Source organism: Cucurbita pepo, chromosome LG04, assembly GCF_002806865.2.
Source record: "Cucurbita pepo subsp. pepo cultivar mu-cu-16 chromosome LG04, ASM280686v2, whole genome shotgun sequence".
In the NCBI taxonomy this organism is placed as follows: domain Eukaryota; kingdom Viridiplantae; phylum Streptophyta; class Magnoliopsida; order Cucurbitales; family Cucurbitaceae; genus Cucurbita; species Cucurbita pepo.
In genome coordinates this window covers 9,516,877-9,539,951 of record NC_036641.1, presented here as the reverse complement: position 1 = coordinate 9,539,951, position 23,075 = coordinate 9,516,877, and the positions used below count along the sequence as shown (strand labels likewise).

The following is a 23,075-nucleotide window of genomic DNA, read 5'->3' as shown; positions in this document are numbered from 1 at the left end:
TTAATTTGGCTTTTAAATTGCTTTGTTTGTTTCTTGGGACCATTTATAATGCAATGCTTTTTAATCTTATTGCTTCTTTTTAACCTAAGTTTGTTAACATTATATTCATTAATTAATTAATTATTCCTCCACTAATAATTGTCCTCCCATTCCTTTTTCTGTCTTAATTAATTAAATTAGCTAATAATTTGAAAAAAAAAAAAATTAGACCGTTTCATCTCTACCTATTTTAATCAATTTTTTTAAAAGTATTTTTAATAATAATAAAACTAAATTCGTGACTATTTAATGTCACGACTAAAATGCTCTAATATCAATTGTTATAGCGAAAGCGGACGTAAAATCGATTATATTCATGCACCCACAAATATAAATGAACATAGAGACACAAAGATTTTTACATAGTTCAAAGAGAAGAAATTCTCCTACATTCACATGTGACTTTCACACTATAAACTTTATCATACAAGATTTCTCTCTATTGCCTCTAGACAAATACAAAATGACAATGCAATGCTAGACAAACATGTATACCGGCGTAACAATATTAATTCATATACCAATGTGAGAGTAGATTCATGAATTGAAGCGAGGAATGTACCAAAATTATTCATGAATCTAAGAGATTTATGAACCAAATCTTTATTAAAATTGTGAATGGTGTACGGTTTCGAATAATTTAAAAATTAAACAAAAAAGAAAATAAGTTTAGAATAATTAATATTTAATTAGAAGAGAATTGGAATCTTCCTCACTTACAATTGATTAAATGGCGAATTAAGTAATAAAAAAGTTGTATGTTTAAATATGTTATCCCAAGAAAGGTATGTCAAATTGTCGTGAATGATTCATTAGTATGAACGCAAGTTAGGAGGTGGAGTTGTTGTTAATCACTTTATAACTTATTTTTTCCAATTATGGAAATTCTAAGTGTGTTCCCATTCCATCATCTTCCCCCCACTTCAACTTTTTTATTTTATTTTCTATATTTATAATTCTCAACTTTATATTTTTTTTTTATGCTCTATTTTCTAAAAAAATCCATATAAAAATATTTTTATATGAAATTATTCGTTTTTTAGTAGAATCTTCTAGATCTAAATATGTATGTGAGATTAATTATTTTAAAATTGTCGCCAACTTAGGGAAACGCCGTCCTCCAGGATTGTTTCAACAACTCTACATCCTCCACTGACGAGTTACATAAAAAGTTATGGTCCCTGTTTAGCTTATTACCAACAGTACTAACACCGTTCCAATCTTGGTTATATCTTAGCTTGACTTATGACTTTTTTGAACACTTTCCTTAGTATGTTAGATGATACATTGTCCTTGTCAATTGTATCATGACATCTCTCTCAACCTTTGACATAGCTTGAAGTCCGTACTATCAAAGTTATTGCTGTCTAATACGATTGTGCCATGATTGTGGCACAGTCCACCCCATCACATGTTGTCTGTACTAACTACTTAACAAAGCCAAAGCCAGTTATTTGTGTCCAAATGCACAATAACATTTATGGCAACGCTAAGATCAACACTTGCACCATCGACATTCACTAAAATCTTCATATCATTTCAAACAGAAAACAAGATGGCAAATCACAAGTTCATTGTTTCACAGCTCAAGTTTACACGGTGTATTTGAAATTACAAGAAACAGGAAAAACTCACTGCCAAATCGCGAGAGGTGTTTGGTGTACAAGAATCAAATTTGATGGAATAAAGAAAAGAATGAAGAGAAAGTAGCTATAACTCTATGTTCAATCAACAAATGGAGTGGCAGCCCAGTACTCCCAGAGAGTTAGAACACGCCATATCAATAATTAGCACTTCTTGTGAACAACCCAACCACCTATCCTAGCTATCAAATTTCTTAGGCTGGCGCCATTGTGCCAAACTTTTAGCCAAGGAACCCAGAAATGAAACCTTTGGAGCCATTCCTTTCTTTCCATACAAATGCTTCCCTCCCAAATCCGTATAAATCGGACCCGTATCGACTTTCGGTATACTTTTTTCAATCTGCAGAGCATGAAAACAACTAGTCATAACTGGCTGCCTAGGCTATTCTTTCGTTACCATGGTCATTAAACTACAATATCAACTTCAGATAGCCTTTTCTTGCCCAGCAAGAACCAAAGCAACCACCTCCTCTGGGTGGCAAGCAAATTGTAACCGTCTAACCCCACCATTAGCAGATATTGTCCTGTAACGACCCAGGCCCACCACTAGCAGATATTGTCCTCTTTGGACTTTCCCTTTTGGACTTCCCCTCAAGACTTTAAAATGCGTCTTCTAGGGGAAGGTTTCCACACCCTTATAAAGGGTGTTTTGTTCTCCTCTCCAACCAAGGTGGGACATCACATGTCCTCTTTGGGTTTTTCCTTTCGGGGTTCCCCTCAAGGTTTTTAAAATGTGTGTGCTGGGGAGAGGTTTCCACACCCTTATAAAGAGAATGCTTTTGTTCTCCTCCCCAACCAATGTGTGATCTCACAATTCACCCCCCTTTGGGGCCCAGCGTCCTCGCTGGTACACCGATTGGTGTCTGCCTCTGATACCATTTGTAACAGCCCAAGCCCACCGTTAGCAGATATTGTCCTCTTTGGACTTCCCCTCAAAGTTTTTAAAACGCATCTGCTAGAGAGAGGTAGAGGTTTCCGCATCCTTATAAAGAATGCTTTGTTCTCTTCTCCAACCAATGTGGGATCTACACAAATAAACTCGGACAATTTTCTTAAGCTAACACACCAGTTCATTGGGCAGTCTTTTATCTTGTCATATAATATAAGGCTTTAGCCAACTTACCTTGTGTATCTTCCCATCTTTCAAGTAGTATCGGATGCCTGACCAGTTGATTGATTGAGAAAAATGAGAACGTATTGCAGAAATAGTGTACAAAAAGTTATCCACCAAGATTGCAATGAATACCTGCACATCCAAAAACAAATGCTATATTTACTAATCTAATCAAGAGATGCCATGATATAATAACTTAACCCAAACAACTGGATTGTATTATGTTTACCAATCCCCAGTTGTAGGAAGCAAGAGAGAGCTGGGGAGCCTCCGGTGACAGAATGTTGCATAAGTGAACTTCTACCCTTGTCAAGTTCCACATTGAGAAGAGTTCTATAACAGTGCACACAGCAAGACTGCACACCATTAACATACCTATTATGGAAGAACAACAAAACAGTTAGCTGTGACGACTCAAAAAACTGAACACAACAGCAAAGCTCCAATTCCAAAAACAATTCATCATATTCACATTCAGCATCGAGCAAAGTGAACGTGAAACGTAACCCACCCGGGGATCAACCTAACTAAATTGGAAAGCAGTGTACTCACCCACAGTACTAAAACCTGTTTCCTCGAGTGAGTACCCTTTAACGTAGAAACGTAGTGCTGCAGCGACGTGAATCATAGACATAAAGTATGGTGCCACAAACCCCCATGACAGATAGCAATGAGAAGTAAACAGTGCCCGGTTCATCATCTTGTTAACGTGTGACGTGTATGATTCCAAAACAAAAGTTTGTTTCCTCAAGTAATTCCAATACCTGCCATGTCAGTAAAAGAGGACAAACATGGAAGTAAATAAACAAAACAAGATTGGCACACTATATTTGTCTATATAGATATCAGACCTTCCCAAGTTTAGATCACTAGCAAGAGGATGAGGGAAAATTGCAACAGGAGGTGATGTAATAAGCCTCTTATGAGCACCTGAAATGAAACAGTTTATTTGAATGAATGAATTAAATGTAAATTTGTGCTTCTATTCCCCCTTTAAATATCCTCTTCTCTTGATAAGGATCAGTAATTTGTATGTTACCAGCTATAGCTGCTAGAGTCATATCGTCCGAGTATCCACCATCTCGTAGTCCAGAGACCACTCCATAACTATCATATCGAAAGTCGTCAGCGTGCATCTGCAACAGGTCAATTCGAGTTATGAAAACTCGATCTCTTACATGTTACAATAGTACAACGACGTCAAATCTACTTACCATCATGCAACCTCCCCAAAGAAAAAATGTCTTTCCACCAGTAGCAAAGCCCATTGAACAAGGCTGTAAAGTTGACACATAAAAGTACTTCAAACCCAACAATTCTACATAAAAACATTCCTCTTCTTCTAGATAAAGTTAAAAAAGAATACCATATGATATTCATAGATGCAGTAACTCCCTAAACTCCCCGAAGGTAAATCGAGCGGGTATCCAGTTTGGATAAATATCTGCATACAATCTCAACTAGAATTAAACGTAAAACTGAGTTATGCAAGCAATATGCAGTCCAAAAGAGACATCCAGACAAGAAACTACTCCTAATGAATGGTAACATACATCAGGGTTTTTTTCCATTTCAGCTGTGAGAGCACCAATTGTTCCAGGATGTAACCTAACATCATCATCCAAAAATAGCACATATTTGCTATCTTTATGCATTTTCTCCACCCCGACCTGCAGACGAGCATTATATTCTCAATGTTGATAAGAACCAAATCTTATTATATCCCATCATTTATTTCTGAGACAGATTTTTGCATCAGAAAGTACTAAATCAAGATTATACAAATTTATCACATACCAACTGATTGTGGATTTTCTGGCTGCAAGTTGTTGCTAGACCAGCCACAAGAATTCTAGCATCAACATCATCCTGTAAACAACATGCATACAAGTGAAGCAAGTGGATAGTGAAAAAAATGTGAACTCTAGGCTTCCTATGAATAGTGATGACAAGAACTATGAATGAAAACAATTGGTGAAGAACAATGTATTTATACAAACCCTATAATCAGATAGCAAGCGCAGTACAGCATTGTAAGCAGGATCCTCCGTACTTTCCACCACAAAAAGAAACTCTAAAGGACCTCCATAAAGGGATGTTACCTGGAAATTCATTCATAAATGAGAAGGCAACACAACATGTGCCAACAGTTAAAGAAAAAGGAAAGCTCACCTGAGTTCTCCAATTGTGTAAGTTATGTTCTCCAAAGCCTTTTAAAGGCATAATAACAGTCACTCTAGGTAAATTGACCTGATTGGAGTGCTCGAGTTCACTAATGTCGTTGCAAATAAAAGCAAAGCTATTGCCAGCTCGAGCTCTCCCCTTTATACGTTTAATCTCTCTATTCCTGCACAAGGAATGAAAAGTTAAGACTAGGCCAACGATCAAACAGGCTCGGGTTACTTGAGTACCTGACATAAGCAGCACAAGCCCACCCAAATGCAACAATCAGGCAGATTAAGCATCCCTACAACAACAAAAATTCAAAGAAATGAGACTGAGAGGTTAATGTTTGATGAGCCAAAAGTTGATTCAAATTGCAAAGCACATTTCAAACGGCAAGAAATCAAAATGCATTCAAACTTTGCCTTTCACCAACACTGATAACTCAGGCACTAGAAAATTCGAAGAGAAAAGTAGAAACTCCCAAAGGTATGAAAAAAGCTAAATTACCCAGAACGAGCTGAGAATGCGAGATATCAAAATTGAAAAGAGGCACAGAAAAACCCAGAAATTGAAAATATGGAATTGAAAAGAGCGAAACAGAGGTGGATCTAAAAAAGACAGAAACAAACCTGGATCTGAATGAAAAGAGCGAGAGGAGTAGAAAAGGCATTGCTGAGAGAGAAGAGGAAGGAATCAAAGGCGTCGATTGACGTGAATGTTCCTCCCCCTCCGTCCATCGAAAAGAGGAAACAAAAAAAAAAAAGAGGGGGAAAAGAGCAATGGAAAGGCAACGAAGAAAAGAAACCCTAGAAAGGGACGAAAGGGCGCATCCCTTTCTCCGCCCTGCCGAAATAATGAGATCTGAATGCACAAAAATCGTGGAATTGGAAGGAAAAACAGAGGAAAATGGAGAAGAGAAGAAGGGGGAAAGAAGTAAAGGAAGAGTCTTTATGAATTTATAGTGGGAAGAAGGGGGGCGGGCCTGAATTGACGCAAACAACATCCACAATTATAACTTTAGTGTGTAATGTTGTGGAGCAGAGATTGAGGCACCAAAGCTTAAAACCAGAGACGAGGGAGAGACCGTTACCCATGCCCAACCTTACCTTAATTAATTCAAACTCATAACATTACTCCTTTTTATCTTACTTCATTTATTTAATCAATCCCTTTTATGTCCCAATCAAATTATTCCATGTCATCTCCCACCATTCTGTCACATGGAATTTTGTTAATGAATAAATTCTTATTTTTAAAATGTATGAGATTAAATGTTTGAATCCACCCTGTCACGTACAGTTTTGTTAGTTTTGTTAGTCATTTTTTAAATGTATGAGATGAGATGTTCGAATCATTCCACCCGTGTTTAAATGAAAAATCTATTTTAATGATTAGAAAATAAAAAAATAACTGTTCTTTAAAAATAAATTTCCATCTGAATGAGGAATTGGGTAAAATAAGAACAACGGGACAAGAAGAAGAATAAGTTGGGGGATAAACACAGGGAAGAAATGAGTTGTCCATGGGCCATCTCCAACTTTGTTTCCTTTTATGAAGGATAAACATGGGGAAGGGGGCGCGTCAGCTCATGTCCAACCAATGAATTCAAAATCTAGTTTTGTGGCTCACCATTCTTGTTCGCATACCGGTTCTTCTCTCCGACCGATGGTTTGGGCTTTGTGTTATACATGATATCAGAGTTAAGTAGGAGGCCATTTGCCAACAAGATGTTGGACCTAAAGGAGTGAAGTGTGAAACATTTTTATAAAGATATAGAAACTTGAAACTTATTTAAATCGTGAGGCTGGCGTCGGTACATAGCAAGCCAAAGCGGACAATATCGACTGACGGTGGGTTTGAGGTGTTACATTGTTCTATTATTTGTTAATAAAAATTTGAAAAGTAATAATCTTATTTTTGTTTTTGGATTTGGTAGAGAATTTTAATGTTTTCTAGAAAAAAAAAGAACATGATAGAAAAATGAAGGAAAATAAAAATAAATAAAAACTAAATAGTTACAGAAAATGAGGCCTAAATTATTCACATTATATGCTAATTGATTTTTTTTAACATATAAAAAAAAAATATTCATATTTAGTGAGAGAATTGAAAATGCAACCATTGGCTAGATTCGACGGTAAAATAAATTAATAATTAATATTAAAGTAATTTTTTAGGGCAAACCCATTCTTATTCCGACCCGAACAGTATGTTCTGTAGCAATTAGCATTAACCAAGGGCGAAGAAAACCTATTCGCAGTTTTCAGCCGACTTTTTTCTCTGCGTAGTTACGCCACAAGAAGGGCTTGATCGATCAATATAACCCTCCGATCAAGCTTCCATGGGAACGCCGGAGACTTCTCGGGAGCCTTGTCCAGATCGGATCCTCGATGACATCGGTGGCGCCTTTGGTATGGGCGCCGTTGGTGGCTCGGCCTTCCACTTTCTCAAAGGCGTCTACAGTTCTCCTAAAGGATCTCGCCTCCTCGGCGGTTCTCAAGCCGTCCAAATGAACGCACCTCGTATTGGTGGTAGCTTTGCCGTATGGGGCGGCTTGTTCTCCACATTTGATTGCTCCATGGTTTACCTCCGCCAGAAGGAAGATCCGTGGAACTCGATCATAGCCGGTGCCGCTACTGGCGGTTTCCTCCAGATGCGTCAGGGTGTCGGCGCCTCCGCTCGATCAGCTGTGTTCGGCGGTGTTCTGTTGGCTCTGATCGAGGGGGCCGGGATCATGCTGAATAAGGTTCTTAGTCAACCGCAGAACGCTCCTATTATGATCGACGATGCCGGTGCTATGGGCGGTGTTCCTGGTTATCCTATGGAACAGATTCCGGGTCTAACGCCGCCGCAGACTCTTCCTCAGGAGGCTGCGGGTGGGGGCTCGGGATCGTGGTTCGGAGGATGGTTCAATGGCGGACAGAAAAAGGATTCAGAAGCAACTCGTGGAGAGAGCGAAACGAAGATTTTGGAGAGCTTTGATTCGCCGCCGGTGCCGAATTTCGAATACAAGTAAATATTCCTTTTTCTTTTTCTAAGATTTGGTTTCTTAGGGGAAGTGCATTAGAATTGAAATTCTATATTCACCGCGAATTGAAATTGAAATTGAAATTGCAGTGGCAAATGTTTTTTCATTGTTTTTTGTTCTGGAACAGTTAGTGAGTCTGTAACGATGACATTGTAGAACAATATTCTATCAATTTGAACACCATTTACCAAGTTAACTTGGGAAATGGCAAGGAATTCTGAAGCCTGGTTTAGGAATTGTCATGAATTTTCCCACCTTCTGAAAAATATTGAATGAGCCAAAAGACTAAACATGGATTTCACCTCTTCACAGAGCTGCACACCATCAGACATGAAGTCGTCTGCGAAATGAAACTATAAACATGAACTCTTAGTGAATAGTATCTGAAAACATCTTTGTGCTCAAACAGTCCATAACAGCTGGTGCAGCCCATCCCTATTCAAATCACAACCCATCAAAGCCTCAATGAACCATTGAACTAATTGATCTTAAAGTAGTGCCTAAATTATTTGGATCTTGTATCAATAATTGGCTTGAACTTTGAAAACTTGCATTAACCCCACATGGTAATTGAAAATTCTAAGGCAACCCAACCTACATGGATATGGTTCTTTCAAAGGAGAATGAAATGACGATGTTTGGGTTAGCTTCTTCATTTTGGGGTTAGCATTAGAGCTAAAAGGTTAAAATTGGAGAAGATGACAACGGTTGACTAACGTTTTGTTGGAAAAGGACGGCCCCTTCCATTCCTTTTGTTGACGCCCCACCCTTCATTCGTTTTGTCGGTGTTCATTTATTTGGTTGATGGTGGTGTTGTAAGAATAAGGCTAAGCTGCTGTAAACCTTGGGCTGCTCCATTTTCGATCCAACTTTTTGGTACGTTTTGTTTATGTNTATTTCTAAATTCTCTTTTCTTTTTCTTTTCTTTTCTTTTCTTTTCTTTTCTTTCCCTACAATGTTTGTTGTATTTTTTTTTTCGTATAATGTTTGTTGTATTATAGTTATATTAGATATTGATAAAATTTTGTTCCATCAAAGAAAATATATTTTTCTCTTTCAATTTCACCTATTATATGATTTTGATAAATAGAGGTTGTTTCAAGGAATTTTCTTCAGAATTATGCTAATGGAAAATTATTGGTTTTAATTATTTTGAATATTTGGTTTATTAAGACATTTGTTGAAGAATTTAGTACCATATTGTATTCATTTGTTTATGGATGGTTTGTTTATATATGATTGCAAAACCTAATATAAATTAAATTATATTTTTATATAAGAAAAATTATGGACTTTAACCATTATATTTTTCTTTCTTTCTTTTTTAATATTATTTAACCATTTTATTTTACTTTAATATATATTATTTTAAAGTTACCATTTAAACACAAATTTTAACAATCTGGTATTTAAGTTTAATATTCACCCATCTATATTTACCATTTTTTTTTTATCTTTTTTATTTTATGGAAACGGTTAGTACTTCAATTTAAAAGTTCTTATTGTTAATATATGATTAGAAATCATGTACTATTTATACCTTATAAGCTCCTCTAAAAGTTTAAGGGAATTAAATCTACGTGCACCTTGTAGATCATTTTCAAGCTTTTTTTTATCTTTTTTTTTAAAAAAAAAAATTGAATGATATTAATGTTCAGCATATATTAATCATTTGAATATTTTTGAAGTTTTGAATATTATTTAGAGATGTTTTTGAAGTTTTTAAAAAAAGTTCAAAGGTATTAATTAACCTTTTAAAAACTAAATAGTATATTTGAAACTTTTTGAATGTTTAATGGTACCTTTGAGACAAATAATCAACGATTTCCATCTAAAATTAAATATAAAGATATTTTCAACGGGTGTAGAATATTATTAAAACTTTTGAAAAATTAAATTTTTTTTTTTTTTTTTTTAAGACAAAGTCAAGTATTTTTATTGATTTAGTCTAAAACAAACCAAAAAAAAAAATTTAGACAGATATGTTGAAATAATTATTATGAAGGAGAGGGAGAGGAAAAAGAGGAAGATTGAAATTATTTATAAATATGTAGAGTTCAAAATTGAAGTAAATATTATTAAAATTGGTAGAATAAAAATATTTGAAAGGGAAAAAAGTTGTGCAGTGGTGAGTGATTGACGGGGTGGTTGGTCAATTCAAATGTTCCATAAAGTTTTAATAATAAGTTTGAACATCAATTCAAATGTTCCATAAAGTTTTCATAATAAGTTTGAACACCAAATTGTAACAATGAATGCCCCACTTTATATTCATGTACCAAATGATGGAAGGAGGGCAGTGCGGTCATACCCACTGCCCCACTTTTCCAATTTTTCCAATCCCACTGCTTTCTCCTCTCTCTTTTCTTTTCTTTTTTTTCTTTTTTTTTTTGTTCTATTTTAATAATGTATTGTTATATACCTAATTTTAGTTTTAAACTAAACGGATTAAATGATAATTTTAATGTAACAGAATATGTTTCCCAAAATTTATAAACCAAAAAAAGTAATAGAAATTAAATATTATTTTCAACATAATACTATCAAATTTTGTTATTAATTTAAATGACTCGACGAGTCAATTTTAAGGAGATATATCATTGATTAAAATATTAGATAATTGAATTATCTCTACTCTAATATATTATTAAATTTAAAATAAAATAAAACGACTTGGGTATATTTTTTTAATTGTAATTTTCTATATAATCGTTCAAAATATTATTTTAGTATTTAAACTTTTAAGTTTATCTGGTTTGATATATAAATTTTCAAATGGAATAATATTTTAACGTTTAAATTTTAGAAAAATACTCATTTTAATTCAAAATTTTCCTAATTCGTACTATAAAATTTATTTTGATGAGGAAAATTTCATATAATTTAATCATTAATAAATTAATAATAGTTTTTCACGTGGGAGAGGTTGGAGATGGAAGCTATTTGCTTATGCGTGCAAATTTTGATTTCGTGTCTCTCTCATCCATCTTTATCTTCCAAAAAATATATATAATAATGATATTAAATGTCAAAAATTTTGAAAAATCTTTCGTGATCGTTCACATATATTATAAAAAAAATAATCAAAAAGTCATCAATCATAAAATTGTTTTAAGTAAAGCATGTTTAACCGTTGGAGTTTCTATGATTGAATTATCGTAAATAAAGGTATACCTTTTTGGTATAGACAGTAGCTTTCAATTATCATAAAAAAAAAATTAATTATTCTATTTTTTAATTTGCTCTTATTTCGATGTGTTATTCAGTTCATGTATCTCTTTTTCACGTTGGTATCATCACAATCGCCACGTGAAATTAAATATATATAAGAAACTATTGATGAATATCAATTTATAATATCAAAACTTTGACCGACTCGGATTGGATTGAATAAATAAAATTTTAGAAGCATATGAATTATTATAATAGATATTTGGAAAATAATGGAAGACTTTGTTTAGTTTGTTTGGTAAGTCTAAAAGAAAAAAATGGAATAAAAGTAGTGAAGTGAAATGAAAGTGGGAATTTTAATTATAATTATAATTGTTTTTATTTATTTATTTATTTTAATACAAAGCAATTATGTCCCTTGGTTTTGAATCTTTAACACGTTCCGTTGACTGACCGCCAACCTTGACTTTTCAAACCTTTCATTTAGTGGTACTTTTCATTTCCACGAAATTTCCTGTGAAACGACAATTTTTTCTATTAAATTATGAAACTCTTTTTTTTTTTTTAATTACAAAAAAAAAAAAATTAAAATTAAAATTAAAATTAAAATCCAATAATAAATATGAAATTAATACTATTTTCAAAAGTTCTAGATTCAACGGTTATTTTCTTTAATATAGTGATGTTCCACGTTGAAAACTACTTATAGGGGAGAATCTAACGTAATTAAAGAGCATGACTTTTGTGAATATTCAACGGACTTGTGGTTGTGCGGCACTCACTTTCCAACGACAAGTGAGCTAAGCCAATTCGTTCTTGCGTCGCCTACGACCAAGCGACGTATGCTCGAGCCTCTAGCCTCGGGTTTAAGAGAAGGTTCTAGAAATCAAGGGCAAAGAGAGATTTTTGAAATAGACGTTATATAAGCAAGCAATAGAGAAATAACAACCATATAACCTTGGGTAGGAAGAAGACACCACTGAGATAAGTAATTATGAAATCATTTATTGGTTGGATAGAGAAACGAAACATTTAAGTATGTAGAAACTTCTCCCTCCCTAGCTGCATTAAAAAACAGTGAGTCTAACAATGATGCGTAACAGATTAAAGCAAGTAATATTTACTAGTGGTGGGCTCGAACTTGTATTCGGTAAAGAAAAATATTGATATTGGATCTAGAAGTAGTTGTTGGATGATGGAAGTCCCACATCGACTAATTTAATGAATGATCATAGGTTTATAAGGGAAGAATACTAACTCCATTAGTATGAGGCCTCTTGGGGAAGCCTGAAGCACAGAGCTTATGCTCAAAGTGGACAATATCATACTATTGTGGAGAGCGGCGGTGGTAAAAGAAGAAGAGAATAAAGGGAGTTGAGGTCCATTTATATTAACCCTTTAAGAGGCGACATTTTCAAGCAAACATAAGCTTCGGCTATGACGCTTCCTTTTGCATTCACACCTTCAGCTGCAACTCCCAAACTCCAATAATAATCAGAATCTTTCGCAGCCGCCATAGCCGAAGAGCTATCAAACAACAACGCCAACACTTCATCATCTTCTCCACATGACGACGACGGCGTTTCTTTCTTCCCTTATCTTTTTTCTCGAAACCATTTCTTTCCTCCTCCTCCTCCTCCTCTGTTCCCACCATGTCAATTCCCAACTCTACCAACAAGAACACTCTGTTCTGCTCCGATTGAACCAGTTCTGGAAAAACCAAGCCCCAATCGCCCATTGGCGCTCTTCAAATGCTTCTCATTGTACATGGCCGGAGATTCAGTGCACTAACAACTCCGTCACTGCTCTGCTTTTCAGTGGCTACAATTTGAACGGAACCTTCCCTCCATTCCTATGCGATCTCAACAATCTCACCCAACTTGATCTTAACCTCAATTACATCGCCGATGGCTTTCCTACCACTCTGTACAGTTGTTCGAAGCTTAATTACCTCAACCTTGCGCGGAATTACTTCGACGGTCCAATTCCCGATGATGTCCACCGCTTGTCTCGCCTCCAATATCTTAATCTCGGCGGCAACAGCTTCTCCGGCGAAATTCCGGCATCCATTTCTCGGTTGGCAGAGCTTCGATCCCTTAACCTTTATGTGAACAAATTCAATGGGGGTTTCCCATCTGAAATCGGTAACTTGTTGAATCTGGAAGAATTACTGTTGGCTTATAATTCACTTCTGCTACCGGCGGAATTGCCCCCCAGTTTCGCCCAATTGAAGAAATTGAAGTTTATATGGATGACAGAAACGAACCTAGTGGGTGAAATTCCTGATTGGATCGGGAATTTGACCGACCTCGAGACGTTGAATTTGTCGGAAAACAATTTGACAGGGAAAATTCCCAGCAGTTTGTTTATGCTGAAGAATCTCAGTTTCGTTTATCTGTTCAAGAACAATCTGTCCGGAGAAATTCCGACTCGGATTGATTCAAAAAATATCGTAGAATACGACCTATCAGTAAATGATTTGACCGGGGAAATTCCGGCAGCTATCGGCGATCTTCACCAATTGAAGGCTTTGCTTCTGTTTTCAAATCGATTACATGGAGAAATCCCTGAAAGCATCGGACGTCTTCCAAAATTAGATGATGTCAGATTGTTCGATAACAGTTTAACCGGCACGCTGCCGCCGGATTTCGGCCGGAATTTGGTTCTCAGAAGTTTTCAGGTGGGCAACAATAAGCTTACTGGAAGGTTGCCGGAGCACTTGTGCTCCGGCGGTAAGCTCTTAGGAGTTACTGCATACGAGAATAATCTTAGTGGGGAATTGCCAGAGTCGCTTGGGAATTGCAACAGCTTGGTGATGATTGATGTTCATAAGAACAACTTTTCTGGGAAAATCCCGGTGGGTCTATGGATGTCTCTTAATTTGACATTTGTAATGATGAGCGACAATTCTTTCACCGGTGAACTCCCTGAGAGATTCTCAACGAATCTTGGGAGTTTGGAAATCAGTAACAACAAATTTTCAGGGAAAATCCCATCTGGGTTTTCTTCTTTATGGAATTTGACTGAGTTTCTAGCAAGCAATAACTTATTTACAGGACAAATTCCTGAAGAACTCACTGTTCTTTCGAAGTTGAACAAGCTCTGGCTCGATGGAAATCAACTCACCGGAGAGCTTCCACAGAATATCATTTCATGGAGATCATTGAACAATCTTAACCTCAGTCGAAATCGTCTCTCAGGTGTAATTCCAGATGAACTTGGTGGTTTACCAAGCCTTACTGATCTTGATCTCTCAGAGAATCAGCTTTCCGGGATGATTCCGACTCAACTAGGAAATTTGAAACTGAATTTCCTCAACCTCTCCTCAAATTTGTTGTCTGGGACAATCCCCTTGGCACTTGAAAACCCAATCTATCCCAGAAGCTTTTTGAACAATCCAAATCTTTGTTCAAACAACGCAGTTCTAAATTTGAATAGCTGCAATTTGAGATCTCAGAATTCAAGAACGATTTCATCGCAGCATCTTGCTCTGATTGTGAGCTTGGGCGTTATACTGTTCATACTCTTTATACTTGCTGCTGTGTTCACAACCAAAATCTACTGGAAAACTGGAAACAGAGAAGATATTGAATGGAAATTGACATCATTTCAAAGGCTGAATTTCTCGGAGGCAAATCTTTTATCTGGGTTATCAGAAAATAACGTGATCGGAAGTGGTGGATCAGGGAAAGTTTACCGGATTCCGGTGAATAATTTGGGCGATACAGTGGCCGTGAAGAAGATATGGAACAACAGAAAGTCAGACCACAAGCTGGAGAAGGAATTCATGGCGGAAGTGAAGGTTTTGAGTTCGATTCGCCATAACAATATAATCAAACTCCTCTGTTGCGTTTCCAGTGAAACTTCTCGGCTTCTCGTTTATGAGTACATGGAGAAGCAAAGCTTGGACAAATGGCTGCACAAGAGGAACTCGCCGCCGAGAATCACAGGTTCGGAGCCTGATTGCGGTATCCCCCTCGATTGGCCGACGAGATTTCAGATAGCGGTGGGGGCAGCACAAGGCCTCTGTTATATGCACCATGAATGCTCACCTCCGGTAATTCATAGAGACTTGAAATCCAGCAATATCTTACTCGATTCAGAACTCAATGCCAAAATAGCAGATTTTGGGTTAGCCAAGTTGCTGGTAAAACAGGGAGAAGCGGCTTCAGTTTCCGCCGTGGCGGGCTCTTTTGGATACATAGCTCCAGGTAAGAGACTTGCCCTGTTTCAACCCATCTAAGATACTGATTAGCTAAGCTGAAAGCTTGTTCCTTTCCTTGTGCAGAGTATGCTCAAACACCGAGAATTAATGAGAAGATCGACGTGTTTAGCTTTGGGGTAATTCTTTTAGAGTTGGCGACTGGAAAGGATGCCCTCAATGGCGATGAAGACTCGTCTCTGGCGGAGTGGGCTTGGGAGTGCATTCAACAAGGCAAGCGAATAGCCGATGTATTGGATGAAGATGTGAAGGAGCCGCATTATCTTGATGAGATGTGCAGTGTTTTTAAACTCGGAGTGATCTGCACTTCTAGTTTCCCAACTAACCGGCCAACCATGCACCAGGCTTTGGAAGTCTTGATCCGTAGTCGAACCTCGACACCCCGAAATCATGGAGAGAAGAAACTCGGATCGTGAAAGTATACCGAGAAATGATCACAGTTACTTGAAAAATGAACGGTCAAGGTTCTCTCCATATAACAGCTCAAGCTCACACCACATATATTATTCGCTTTGATTCGTTACTTATTGTCGTCAGCCTCACGACTTTAAAACACGTCTACTAGAGAGAGGTTTCCACACCCTTATAAGGATGTTTGGTTTTCCTCTCCAACCAACGTGGGATCTCACGATCCACCCCCTTGGAGCCAACATCTTCGGTGGACACCGTCTTGTGATTGGCTCTGATACCATTTGTAACGTGCCAAAGCGGACAATATCGGTTAGCAGTGAGCTTAAGCTATTACAGATGGTATTAGAGCCAGCCACCAAACGGTGCGAGACACTGGTCGGAGTAGGACTAGACCCTCTCCATAGTAGACACATTTTAAAACCGTGAGGCTGATGACAATAAGTAACTGACCAAATCAAACACGGCAGAAGACTAGAGCTGTTACACTCCAATAGTCTCACTTTTTACGATCAAGATTCACCATCACGTCGAGACTGGGGAGAACCCTGCACTCCAGCCACTCCTCAGAGCAGAAATGGCTATGGAGATGGCAGGTTGCCTTGGTTAGTCTGTAAATTTTGAATAACGAATCGATGTCATGTCTATTTTAGCTCAAAACTAGATGAGAACCACACTGATAATAAAATAGAGCTCGTTCAGCTCAAGCAGCCTAAACGGCTACACTTTGTTAACCTTCTCTTAGAGCATTTTCAGTTTCTCGTTTGGAAGCTTCATCGTGAAAGAACCATACCACCAAGTAAATGAGTATGGAACAGTGATGATACGATAAAACGGCAACCAGAAAGAACAATAAAAACGAAATCTTTTTTATTTGTATGCTTGATGACAGTTGCTATCATCTGTTGATGGATTGATCTAATTCGAAACGAGAATTTCAAGAGCTTGAAGAAACAACAACATATGATCCTAATTTATTCGACAAAGGAACTCCAGAAGGACGATTTCATCGGAGACGATCGGGTCCTCATTTATTAACCATGTCAAAGGAAAGGACTCGTGCCCCAACGACATCAACATCGGCTTCAACACCACAAGGATAGGGAGCCACTTCAATTTGTTGTGAGTCTTTTGCAGGCAACTCTAACACATAATTGATCCATTGCTGGAAAGCAATATGCTCTGGACCATAAAATGAACGACTTAAGAGTCATTGAAACGAGGAGCCTAAACAATATCAAGTAGTCAGAAAAGTAATACATGTTTCCATTTCTTTTGAGCTACCTTGGCTGGCATTGGACTCCTTTTTTCAGGACTCCTCTACCCCAAGATACTGGGAGTGTGATGCTGCGAGGAGGGCTGCTCCGATGCCAGAGCCATCGTTCGAGAGCTCGATCACAAAGTTCTCGGCAATTTCATCTCCCAGTAATTCCTTCAGTGTACTCTCTAAGGTGTTTCTAAATTTCGTGTAATGCTCAAATAACCCTCCATCCACAGCTATGACAGATTTCTGGTTATCCCCATCTTTCGGGGTGTCTCTTCCCAATTTCCTGATAATCCCGTAAATCCCAGCAGCCGATAAGCGTGCCCCACGAGTTGCAACAATGTTGCATAGCTCAAAAATGATTTTTCTCATCGGGAGGGGGCTGTTAGATACCTGACACAAAAGAGCAAATTAGAAGGTCAGCAAAAAGCGTTCGTTCACGTGTCATGGATCGACAGATTCAAATGACCAAGCAAATTGATCAACTGGTTCCTGAAAATGAGCTGTTTATGGAAAGAACTGAGAAGAATGGGAATTGAATCTGAACCTCCAAAATGTCGTTCAGCTTGCTTCCGATAACTTTCAGGTCTGGAGATGTGTCGTGATGCATAGCAGACATGTCAGGAGTCCTGCATAAATATCAACAAAAAATTAACACAATAATTACGGGTCGTTTCGATCCGTTGAGTCAAAACCAACTTAGTAATTGTGGTTTGTTTCTGTTCAAAAATAAATAAATGAATGCACACATGTGAACTCCTCCATTCTACAAATGAAATAATGAAAAAGGCAACATTGTGAATGGCCTGTATTTACACCAACAATTAGTTCAGCAATTTGTTTTTCTTTTTCCTTTACACTTTTGGAGACGAGACGAGGCGTCGGTTTGACGGCCTGCTACAAGTGAGCAAGAGCAATACCTGAGAATGAAAGGTATTTTGAGTTTAGGGGGAACAACATCACCAAAAAAGGCAGCTTCTTCAGCCATCCTGCATAGAACTCTACGAACTATCTCTCCTAGATACATACCAGATATTATCTTCTCAAAAATCTGAAAGATGGCCACAAGATACATATTATGGACTGTATAGGAAAGTGATTTTGTAATGAAAAGGACTACAAGAAGAATAGCTTGAAGAAAAGAGGAGCATTACCTGTTCCCCAGGGTTTAAACTTTCCAAATCTAGAGCATGATCATATTCGGTGAGCGGAAGATGAGAAGACCGAAAGTTACCCCATTCCATGTTAATAACCTATTGTTTTGAAAGAATGTTAGTCATGGAATATAATGAATAGAGCCACTATAACGGTTCATTGTCCTCTTTGGGTTTTCCCTTTCAGGCTTCCCCTCAAGGTTTTTAAAACGCATCTATTAGGGAGAGGTTTCCACACCCTTATAAAGGGTGTTTCGTTCTCCTCCCCAACTGATGTGGGATATCACTGGGTTGGACCGCGGGTTGACACAGTTCTATCCACATCTCCATTAATCACCGGGTTGACACAGTTCAAAAGTTACTCTTACTAACCATCTCTCCTGATTGAGGTAGAAGGCCTTGCCATTTAGGAATTGCATGTGCTCGCTCGACATACGCTGCATTTGTTCCAGTTCCCAGAATCACGGCAGCAATAACATTATCATTGTTATATCTGCCTCCAGCTAATGTGCCAATTGTATCATTTACCTGAATCAGATGGAGTAGTTAGAATGTACAACATAATGCGGGGAGAAAACCCGCCTCATAAAGATCTAGGAGATAAAGAACAAAGGGCAATACCAAAGCTGCCACTCGCATATCCAATCCAATTTTTTCCATGGCCTTTGTTATTTCTGCTACCACATCTTCCCCAACCTACATCAATATCATCCAGACGAGATGAGAAATGTTCTACACTTGGAAGTCATAAGTAAGATAGATTGCACAAGAGATAACGTTTACAGCCAACCACGCAATCTAGAAAGTGTTTAGTACATTACATTAGCAAACGAAAGCATTATTCATAAATTAACGAATCGGGAATAGTGCTTCAACAGGATCAATATCCAAATCACTTCTCAGTTCTTCAGTCGTTTTAATTTTCAGTAAAGAAATCTTAAAGTTACCAAAGCTTGCAAGGAATTTCAGTTCTTTCATTGATCAGGTAATTTCTTTGTCTGTTTTTTTTTTTCCATCAATCTAACGATTGTCGTAGGCACTTTAAACTCCTAATGATAAGAACAAAACAGTCAACCACCTTATTAGTCCATTTCCTGTCGCAATGAAATCAAAGCATAGATGACTTTCCAGTTCAAGATTACGACTACATAAAGAGGAAAATGCACTAAGATAGCACAAGTTTCGACACCCTAAAAGGTATAAAGAATAGCTTTCAGGTTTAATGTTCTTGACATATAATTTGATTCCATTCTTAGGGGTATCATATATTTTAAAAACAAATAGTAATTGATGGTTGTACTAAGCAACACAATGATAATAGATATCAAGGTAACAAGTACTAACTGCGTCCTCGATGTTGAACCCCTTTGTCCACTTTATAAGTGTCCCCGAGGCAATCGATGTTTGTTTAACCGGGAAAGAAAATGTAAAACCCAGCTCTCTTTGTCTACCAGATACTGGGTGGAAGCCATCACCTTCTTCTTCAACAAACTTTGCAAGTGCTTCAGCTATGAAACCAAATAAGGCCTGAAAAACATTCTTTAATCAGTTCTGAGAACTTAAACATAATAAACTTGGTAAGAGGAATACTAACCTCTGAAGATCCGGTCATTAAATGCGGAGGGATCGAAACTTCAACAAATTCTTTCCTGGCAACCCGTTCTTCCTTTCCTCCCAACTGCACACGCAACACACGGAAGTTTGTGCCCCCAAGATCTAATGCGTAGAACACCCCCTTCTCGTCCCTAACAAAAATGAGAGACAACATCTTTGCTTCAGTTTTTGTAGCAATGGAAAAAGATCTAATGGTGGAGATTACATCAAACACCAGTAAGTAATAAGTTTACAATCAATACTTGAGCATTCTAACTTGTACAAGATTTTTCCAGCATGCCATTTGGTGCAAGATTCTTCAGAATAAAATCTAGAACAAACGAGAGGGGGGTAAAAGACTATAGCTACGCTGAACAATCTCTACATATAAAACACATATCTGAATTGCCAGATTGCTTGAATGGGGTTATGTTGGTGTTCTTGTTAACGTTTACCATTCAATTTCATGAAATTCGAACTTGTTCAAGCCAACCAGTTCAGATAAAACTAAAGCTTCCACCTTAATCCCAAACCTTCTTATTGAAATTCCTACCAATTTACATCAGGAACCCAAAAAAAAAAAAAAAAAAAAACAACTTCCAGAGTCATGTATAAAGTGATTCAGAACAAAAGGGCATGAAAAAGTGGAAAAGACGAAGGAGATAAAATTACCCAGTGGGAAGATTATCCACATAGCTAATAAGCATCTTGAGCTTACTTCCGCCCTCAGATGCGAGGCCAGCATGCATCTCCACAGCCATAGCATCCGCGACTTGCTTCAGCTTTTCAATCGGAGTTTCACACTTCTCCTCAAACTCCTTCAAGATACCCATAGCTCGACTCCACTTCCCGCAGTTCTTCACCCGCTGCCGCACCACCAAAGCCGCCGCCGTACAAACAGCAACAGCGCAGACCACACCCGCTCCCACTACCACCTTCTTCATCTCGAAACAGACAGGCGTCGATTAGATTGAGACCCAGAAGATTTCCACCCTCAAAACTAGAAACCCCGAGGTTTCCGATCGGAAAAATGCTCAAGTGATCAGAGATTCATTCGAGGTTTGGAAGAAGGCTTTTAAAATTAAATAAACCGATAAAAATCGAAGGAAAAGAAGGAAATGAAGTTCCCGGGGATGGAAGGGAACTTGGGAACTGGATTGCCCAGTTATTTTGCTTGGCTATTTAGTCTCGCAATTTGCAGGGGAATTACTTGAATGAGAATGAAAAGAAATTGAAATTCAGATTGTTTTCGAATTTGGATTTGCAGAATCATGTGTTTGTGGTTCGGCTTCGGAAATTGGACAAGTTTTGACTCAGAATTACACTTCTGACCTGTCGTTTACCAATACCATTTGCCCCTCAGGAACCAAATCCACGTGGATCACTTTCCTTCTTTGCCACCTGTCTAATTCCACCTCAGCATTTCCTACTAACAACCATTACATACTAAATTACCTAAATCCCATTTCTATTTTATCTAAATTTTAACTTTTTTATTTTATTATCAATTTTTTTTTAATTTTATATTAAAGATTATTAAAGATTATATTAAAAAATTACATTACTTTTAGAAAAATAAAAAGGAGGCGGTTTGTTAATATTATTATTCAACTTGTACCTATTTTAATTATTTTACCAACAATAAATTATACATTTTTTGACTTTTGACTATATGCCAACCCATTTCAAATTAGATTATATAATTAATTACCATATTAAATTGCAAATTAGATCCCTATAATTTCAGATTTTTTTAATCATAAAATTAAATTTGTAATTTAATTATTCCAAGCTTTTTGCAGAGAAATTCTTTGGACATTTCGGAAAATACAAGGTATTGAAGCTGGTGGGCTTCCAGTTGATTCCAGGAGTGTTTAAGGAAAAATTAAAGAATAATAATAAAATAGAACACCATTTTTCAACCATTTTAGTTATTTTGAGTTACAAATTTCTTAAACTCCATCCAATCTGGCTAATGCTGCATTGCCCACCAAACATGGGCCTATAAGCCCAATAATCAGCCCAAAAGTAAACTCCCTTGGTCCATAAGTCAAATGTAAATGGGCCCAGCCCAAATACTCCAGCAATTCAAAATGTTAAAGAGAAAAAGATGGAAAGTTTTGCTAGTCACGTTGGAAATATTTAAATAAATAAATAAATAAGAAGCATATTTCATGCATTAAATTACCAGAAGCACTAAAGTTTAATGCTTATCCATATGTATATGTATATATTAAAAATGAGAGGTTGCAATCTTGACTTTGTAAAAAAAAGCATGAAATGCAATGTAATAAAGAAAATACCACATTTCATCCTTTTTAATCTTTTGTTGTTTCTATGTACCGTAACAAGCATGCTACCTTAGCTGCATTCCCCATGTTATCTCTACTTTTCTCTAATCTTTTAATCCTCGTTCTAACCCCACACCGTTTTTGTTTCTCTCCCTTCTTTAACATCTTCTGTATTGCATCTCGCATTAGATGGGGAGAGAAACAAATCATTTGTTATAAAGGTATGGAAATGTAGCGACCCCAAAGAGGATAATATTTGCTAACAGTGGATTTGGGTCGTCACAAATGGTATTAGAGCCAGACACCGGACGATGTGTCAGCCTTCTTGCTGTTCCCCGAAGGGGGGTAGACACAAGGCGATGTGCCAGTAAGGACGCTGAGCTCTGAATTGGGGTGGATTGTGATGTCTCACATCGGTTGGGGAGGAGAAAAAACTACCCTTTATAAGGGTGTGGAAACCTTTCCCTAGGCGACGCGTTTTAAAGTCTTGAGGGGAAGCCCAAAAGAATAATATCTGCTAGCGGAGGAGGATCTAAGTCATCAGATGGTGCGAGGCACTGGTCGAAGTAGGACTAGACCCTCTCCACAAGGTTAAAAGTACAAAGACTTTAAACTCGAAAAATCTAATAAAATAAGTTATCATTACAATAAATTATGATTATGCGTATCCTAAATGGAAAACAACAAAATAAATAAATAAATAAATAAAAATATAGGGTTATTTTTAATATAAGCAAGGATGTGGTGGTTGTTTATTTACTGAACTGCTAAATGTGTTTTTTTTTTGGTTGCTTAATTTGTCAACCTAAGATAATGTTATATATATAATACCAATTTCGGTGATGAATAAATGGGTATTTTTATATTAAGCTTTGTTAGGGGGGAATTTTATAATGTTTGACCATATAGAAAAACGTATTGATAGGATTTAAATTGGAATTTGAATACTGACAAAATAATGATATAATTATTTTTGTTGAAT

General features: G+C 37.0%; 4 protein-coding genes across 4 annotated transcripts; 2 read left to right on the top strand and 2 right to left on the bottom strand.

Moving 5' to 3' along the window:
* Nucleotides 1-1,555: 1,555 nt before the first annotated feature.
* On the bottom strand, nt 1,556-6,035 carry LOC111792110. The gene is made up of 14 exons (XM_023673445.1): nt 5,592-6,035; nt 5,208-5,263; nt 4,969-5,143; nt 4,797-4,898; nt 4,594-4,665; nt 4,350-4,466; nt 4,163-4,240; nt 4,011-4,073; nt 3,836-3,932; nt 3,648-3,726; nt 3,349-3,560; nt 3,026-3,171; nt 2,806-2,928; nt 1,556-2,022 (listed from the first exon to the last, which is right to left on the bottom strand). Exons 1-14 carry the CDS (start codon nt 5,697-5,699, stop codon nt 1,861-1,863), a joined length of 1,590 nt encoding a protein of 529 aa, XP_023529213.1. The 5' UTR covers nt 5,700-6,035; the 3' UTR covers nt 1,556-1,860.
* Nucleotides 6,036-7,167: 1,132 nt separating this feature from the next.
* LOC111792222 (mitochondrial import inner membrane translocase subunit TIM17-2-like) lies at nt 7,168-8,212 on the top strand. The gene has a single exon (XM_023673570.1). It carries the CDS (start codon nt 7,304-7,306, stop codon nt 7,976-7,978), a length of 675 nt encoding a protein of 224 aa, XP_023529338.1. The 5' UTR covers nt 7,168-7,303; the 3' UTR covers nt 7,979-8,212.
* Nucleotides 8,213-12,489: 4,277 nt separating this feature from the next.
* On the top strand, nt 12,490-16,525 carry LOC111792664 (receptor-like protein kinase HSL1). The gene is made up of 2 exons (XM_023674215.1): nt 12,490-15,372; nt 15,450-16,525. The coding sequence occupies exons 1-2, from the start codon at nt 12,729-12,731 to the stop codon at nt 15,797-15,799; spliced, it is 2,994 nt and encodes a 997-aa protein (XP_023529983.1). The 5' UTR covers nt 12,490-12,728; the 3' UTR covers nt 15,800-16,525.
* A 114-nt stretch (nt 16,526-16,639) lies between these two features.
* On the bottom strand, nt 16,640-21,087 carry LOC111792665 (hexokinase-2-like). Its single transcript, XM_023674216.1, has 10 exons — nt 20,475-21,087; nt 19,804-19,954; nt 19,554-19,736; nt 18,831-18,905; nt 18,582-18,737; nt 18,210-18,308; nt 17,976-18,106; nt 17,603-17,684; nt 17,076-17,448; nt 16,640-16,973 (listed from the first exon to the last, which is right to left on the bottom strand). Exons 1-9 carry the CDS (start codon nt 20,744-20,746, stop codon nt 17,101-17,103), a joined length of 1,497 nt encoding a protein of 498 aa, XP_023529984.1. The 5' UTR covers nt 20,747-21,087; the 3' UTR covers nt 16,640-16,973; nt 17,076-17,100.
* Between the last annotated feature and the right edge of the window lie 1,988 nt (nt 21,088-23,075).

Coding starts and splice junctions, on each gene's coding strand:
- LOC111792110 (XM_023673445.1), bottom strand. CDS start 5,699: ATGGACGGAGGGGGAGGAACATTCACGTCAATCGACGCCTTTGATTCC. Junction 5,264..5,591: donor CTCTTTTCATTCAGATCCAG/GTTTGTTTCTGT, acceptor TTGTTGTTGTAG/GGATGCTTAATCTGCCTGAT. Junction 4,074..4,162: donor GCATCTATGAATATCATATG/GTATTCTTTTTT, acceptor TCAACTTTACAG/CCTTGTTCAATGGGCTTTGC.
- LOC111792222 (XM_023673570.1), top strand. CDS start 7,304: ATGGGAACGCCGGAGACTTCTCGGGAGCCTTGTCCAGATCGGATCCTC.
- LOC111792664 (XM_023674215.1), top strand. CDS start 12,729: ATGACGACGACGGCGTTTCTTTCTTCCCTTATCTTTTTTCTCGAAACC. Junction 15,373..15,449: donor TTTTGGATACATAGCTCCAG/GTAAGAGACTTG, acceptor TTCCTTGTGCAG/AGTATGCTCAAACACCGAGA.
- LOC111792665 (XM_023674216.1), bottom strand. CDS start 20,746: ATGAAGAAGGTGGTAGTGGGAGCGGGTGTGGTCTGCGCTGTTGCTGTT. Junction 18,906..19,553: donor GGTTCAACATCGAGGACGCA/GTTAGTACTTGT, acceptor ATATTGATGTAG/GTTGGGGAAGATGTGGTAGC. Junction 17,449..17,602: donor AGCTGAACGACATTTTGGAG/GTTCAGATTCAA, acceptor CTTTTGTGTCAG/GTATCTAACAGCCCCCTCCC.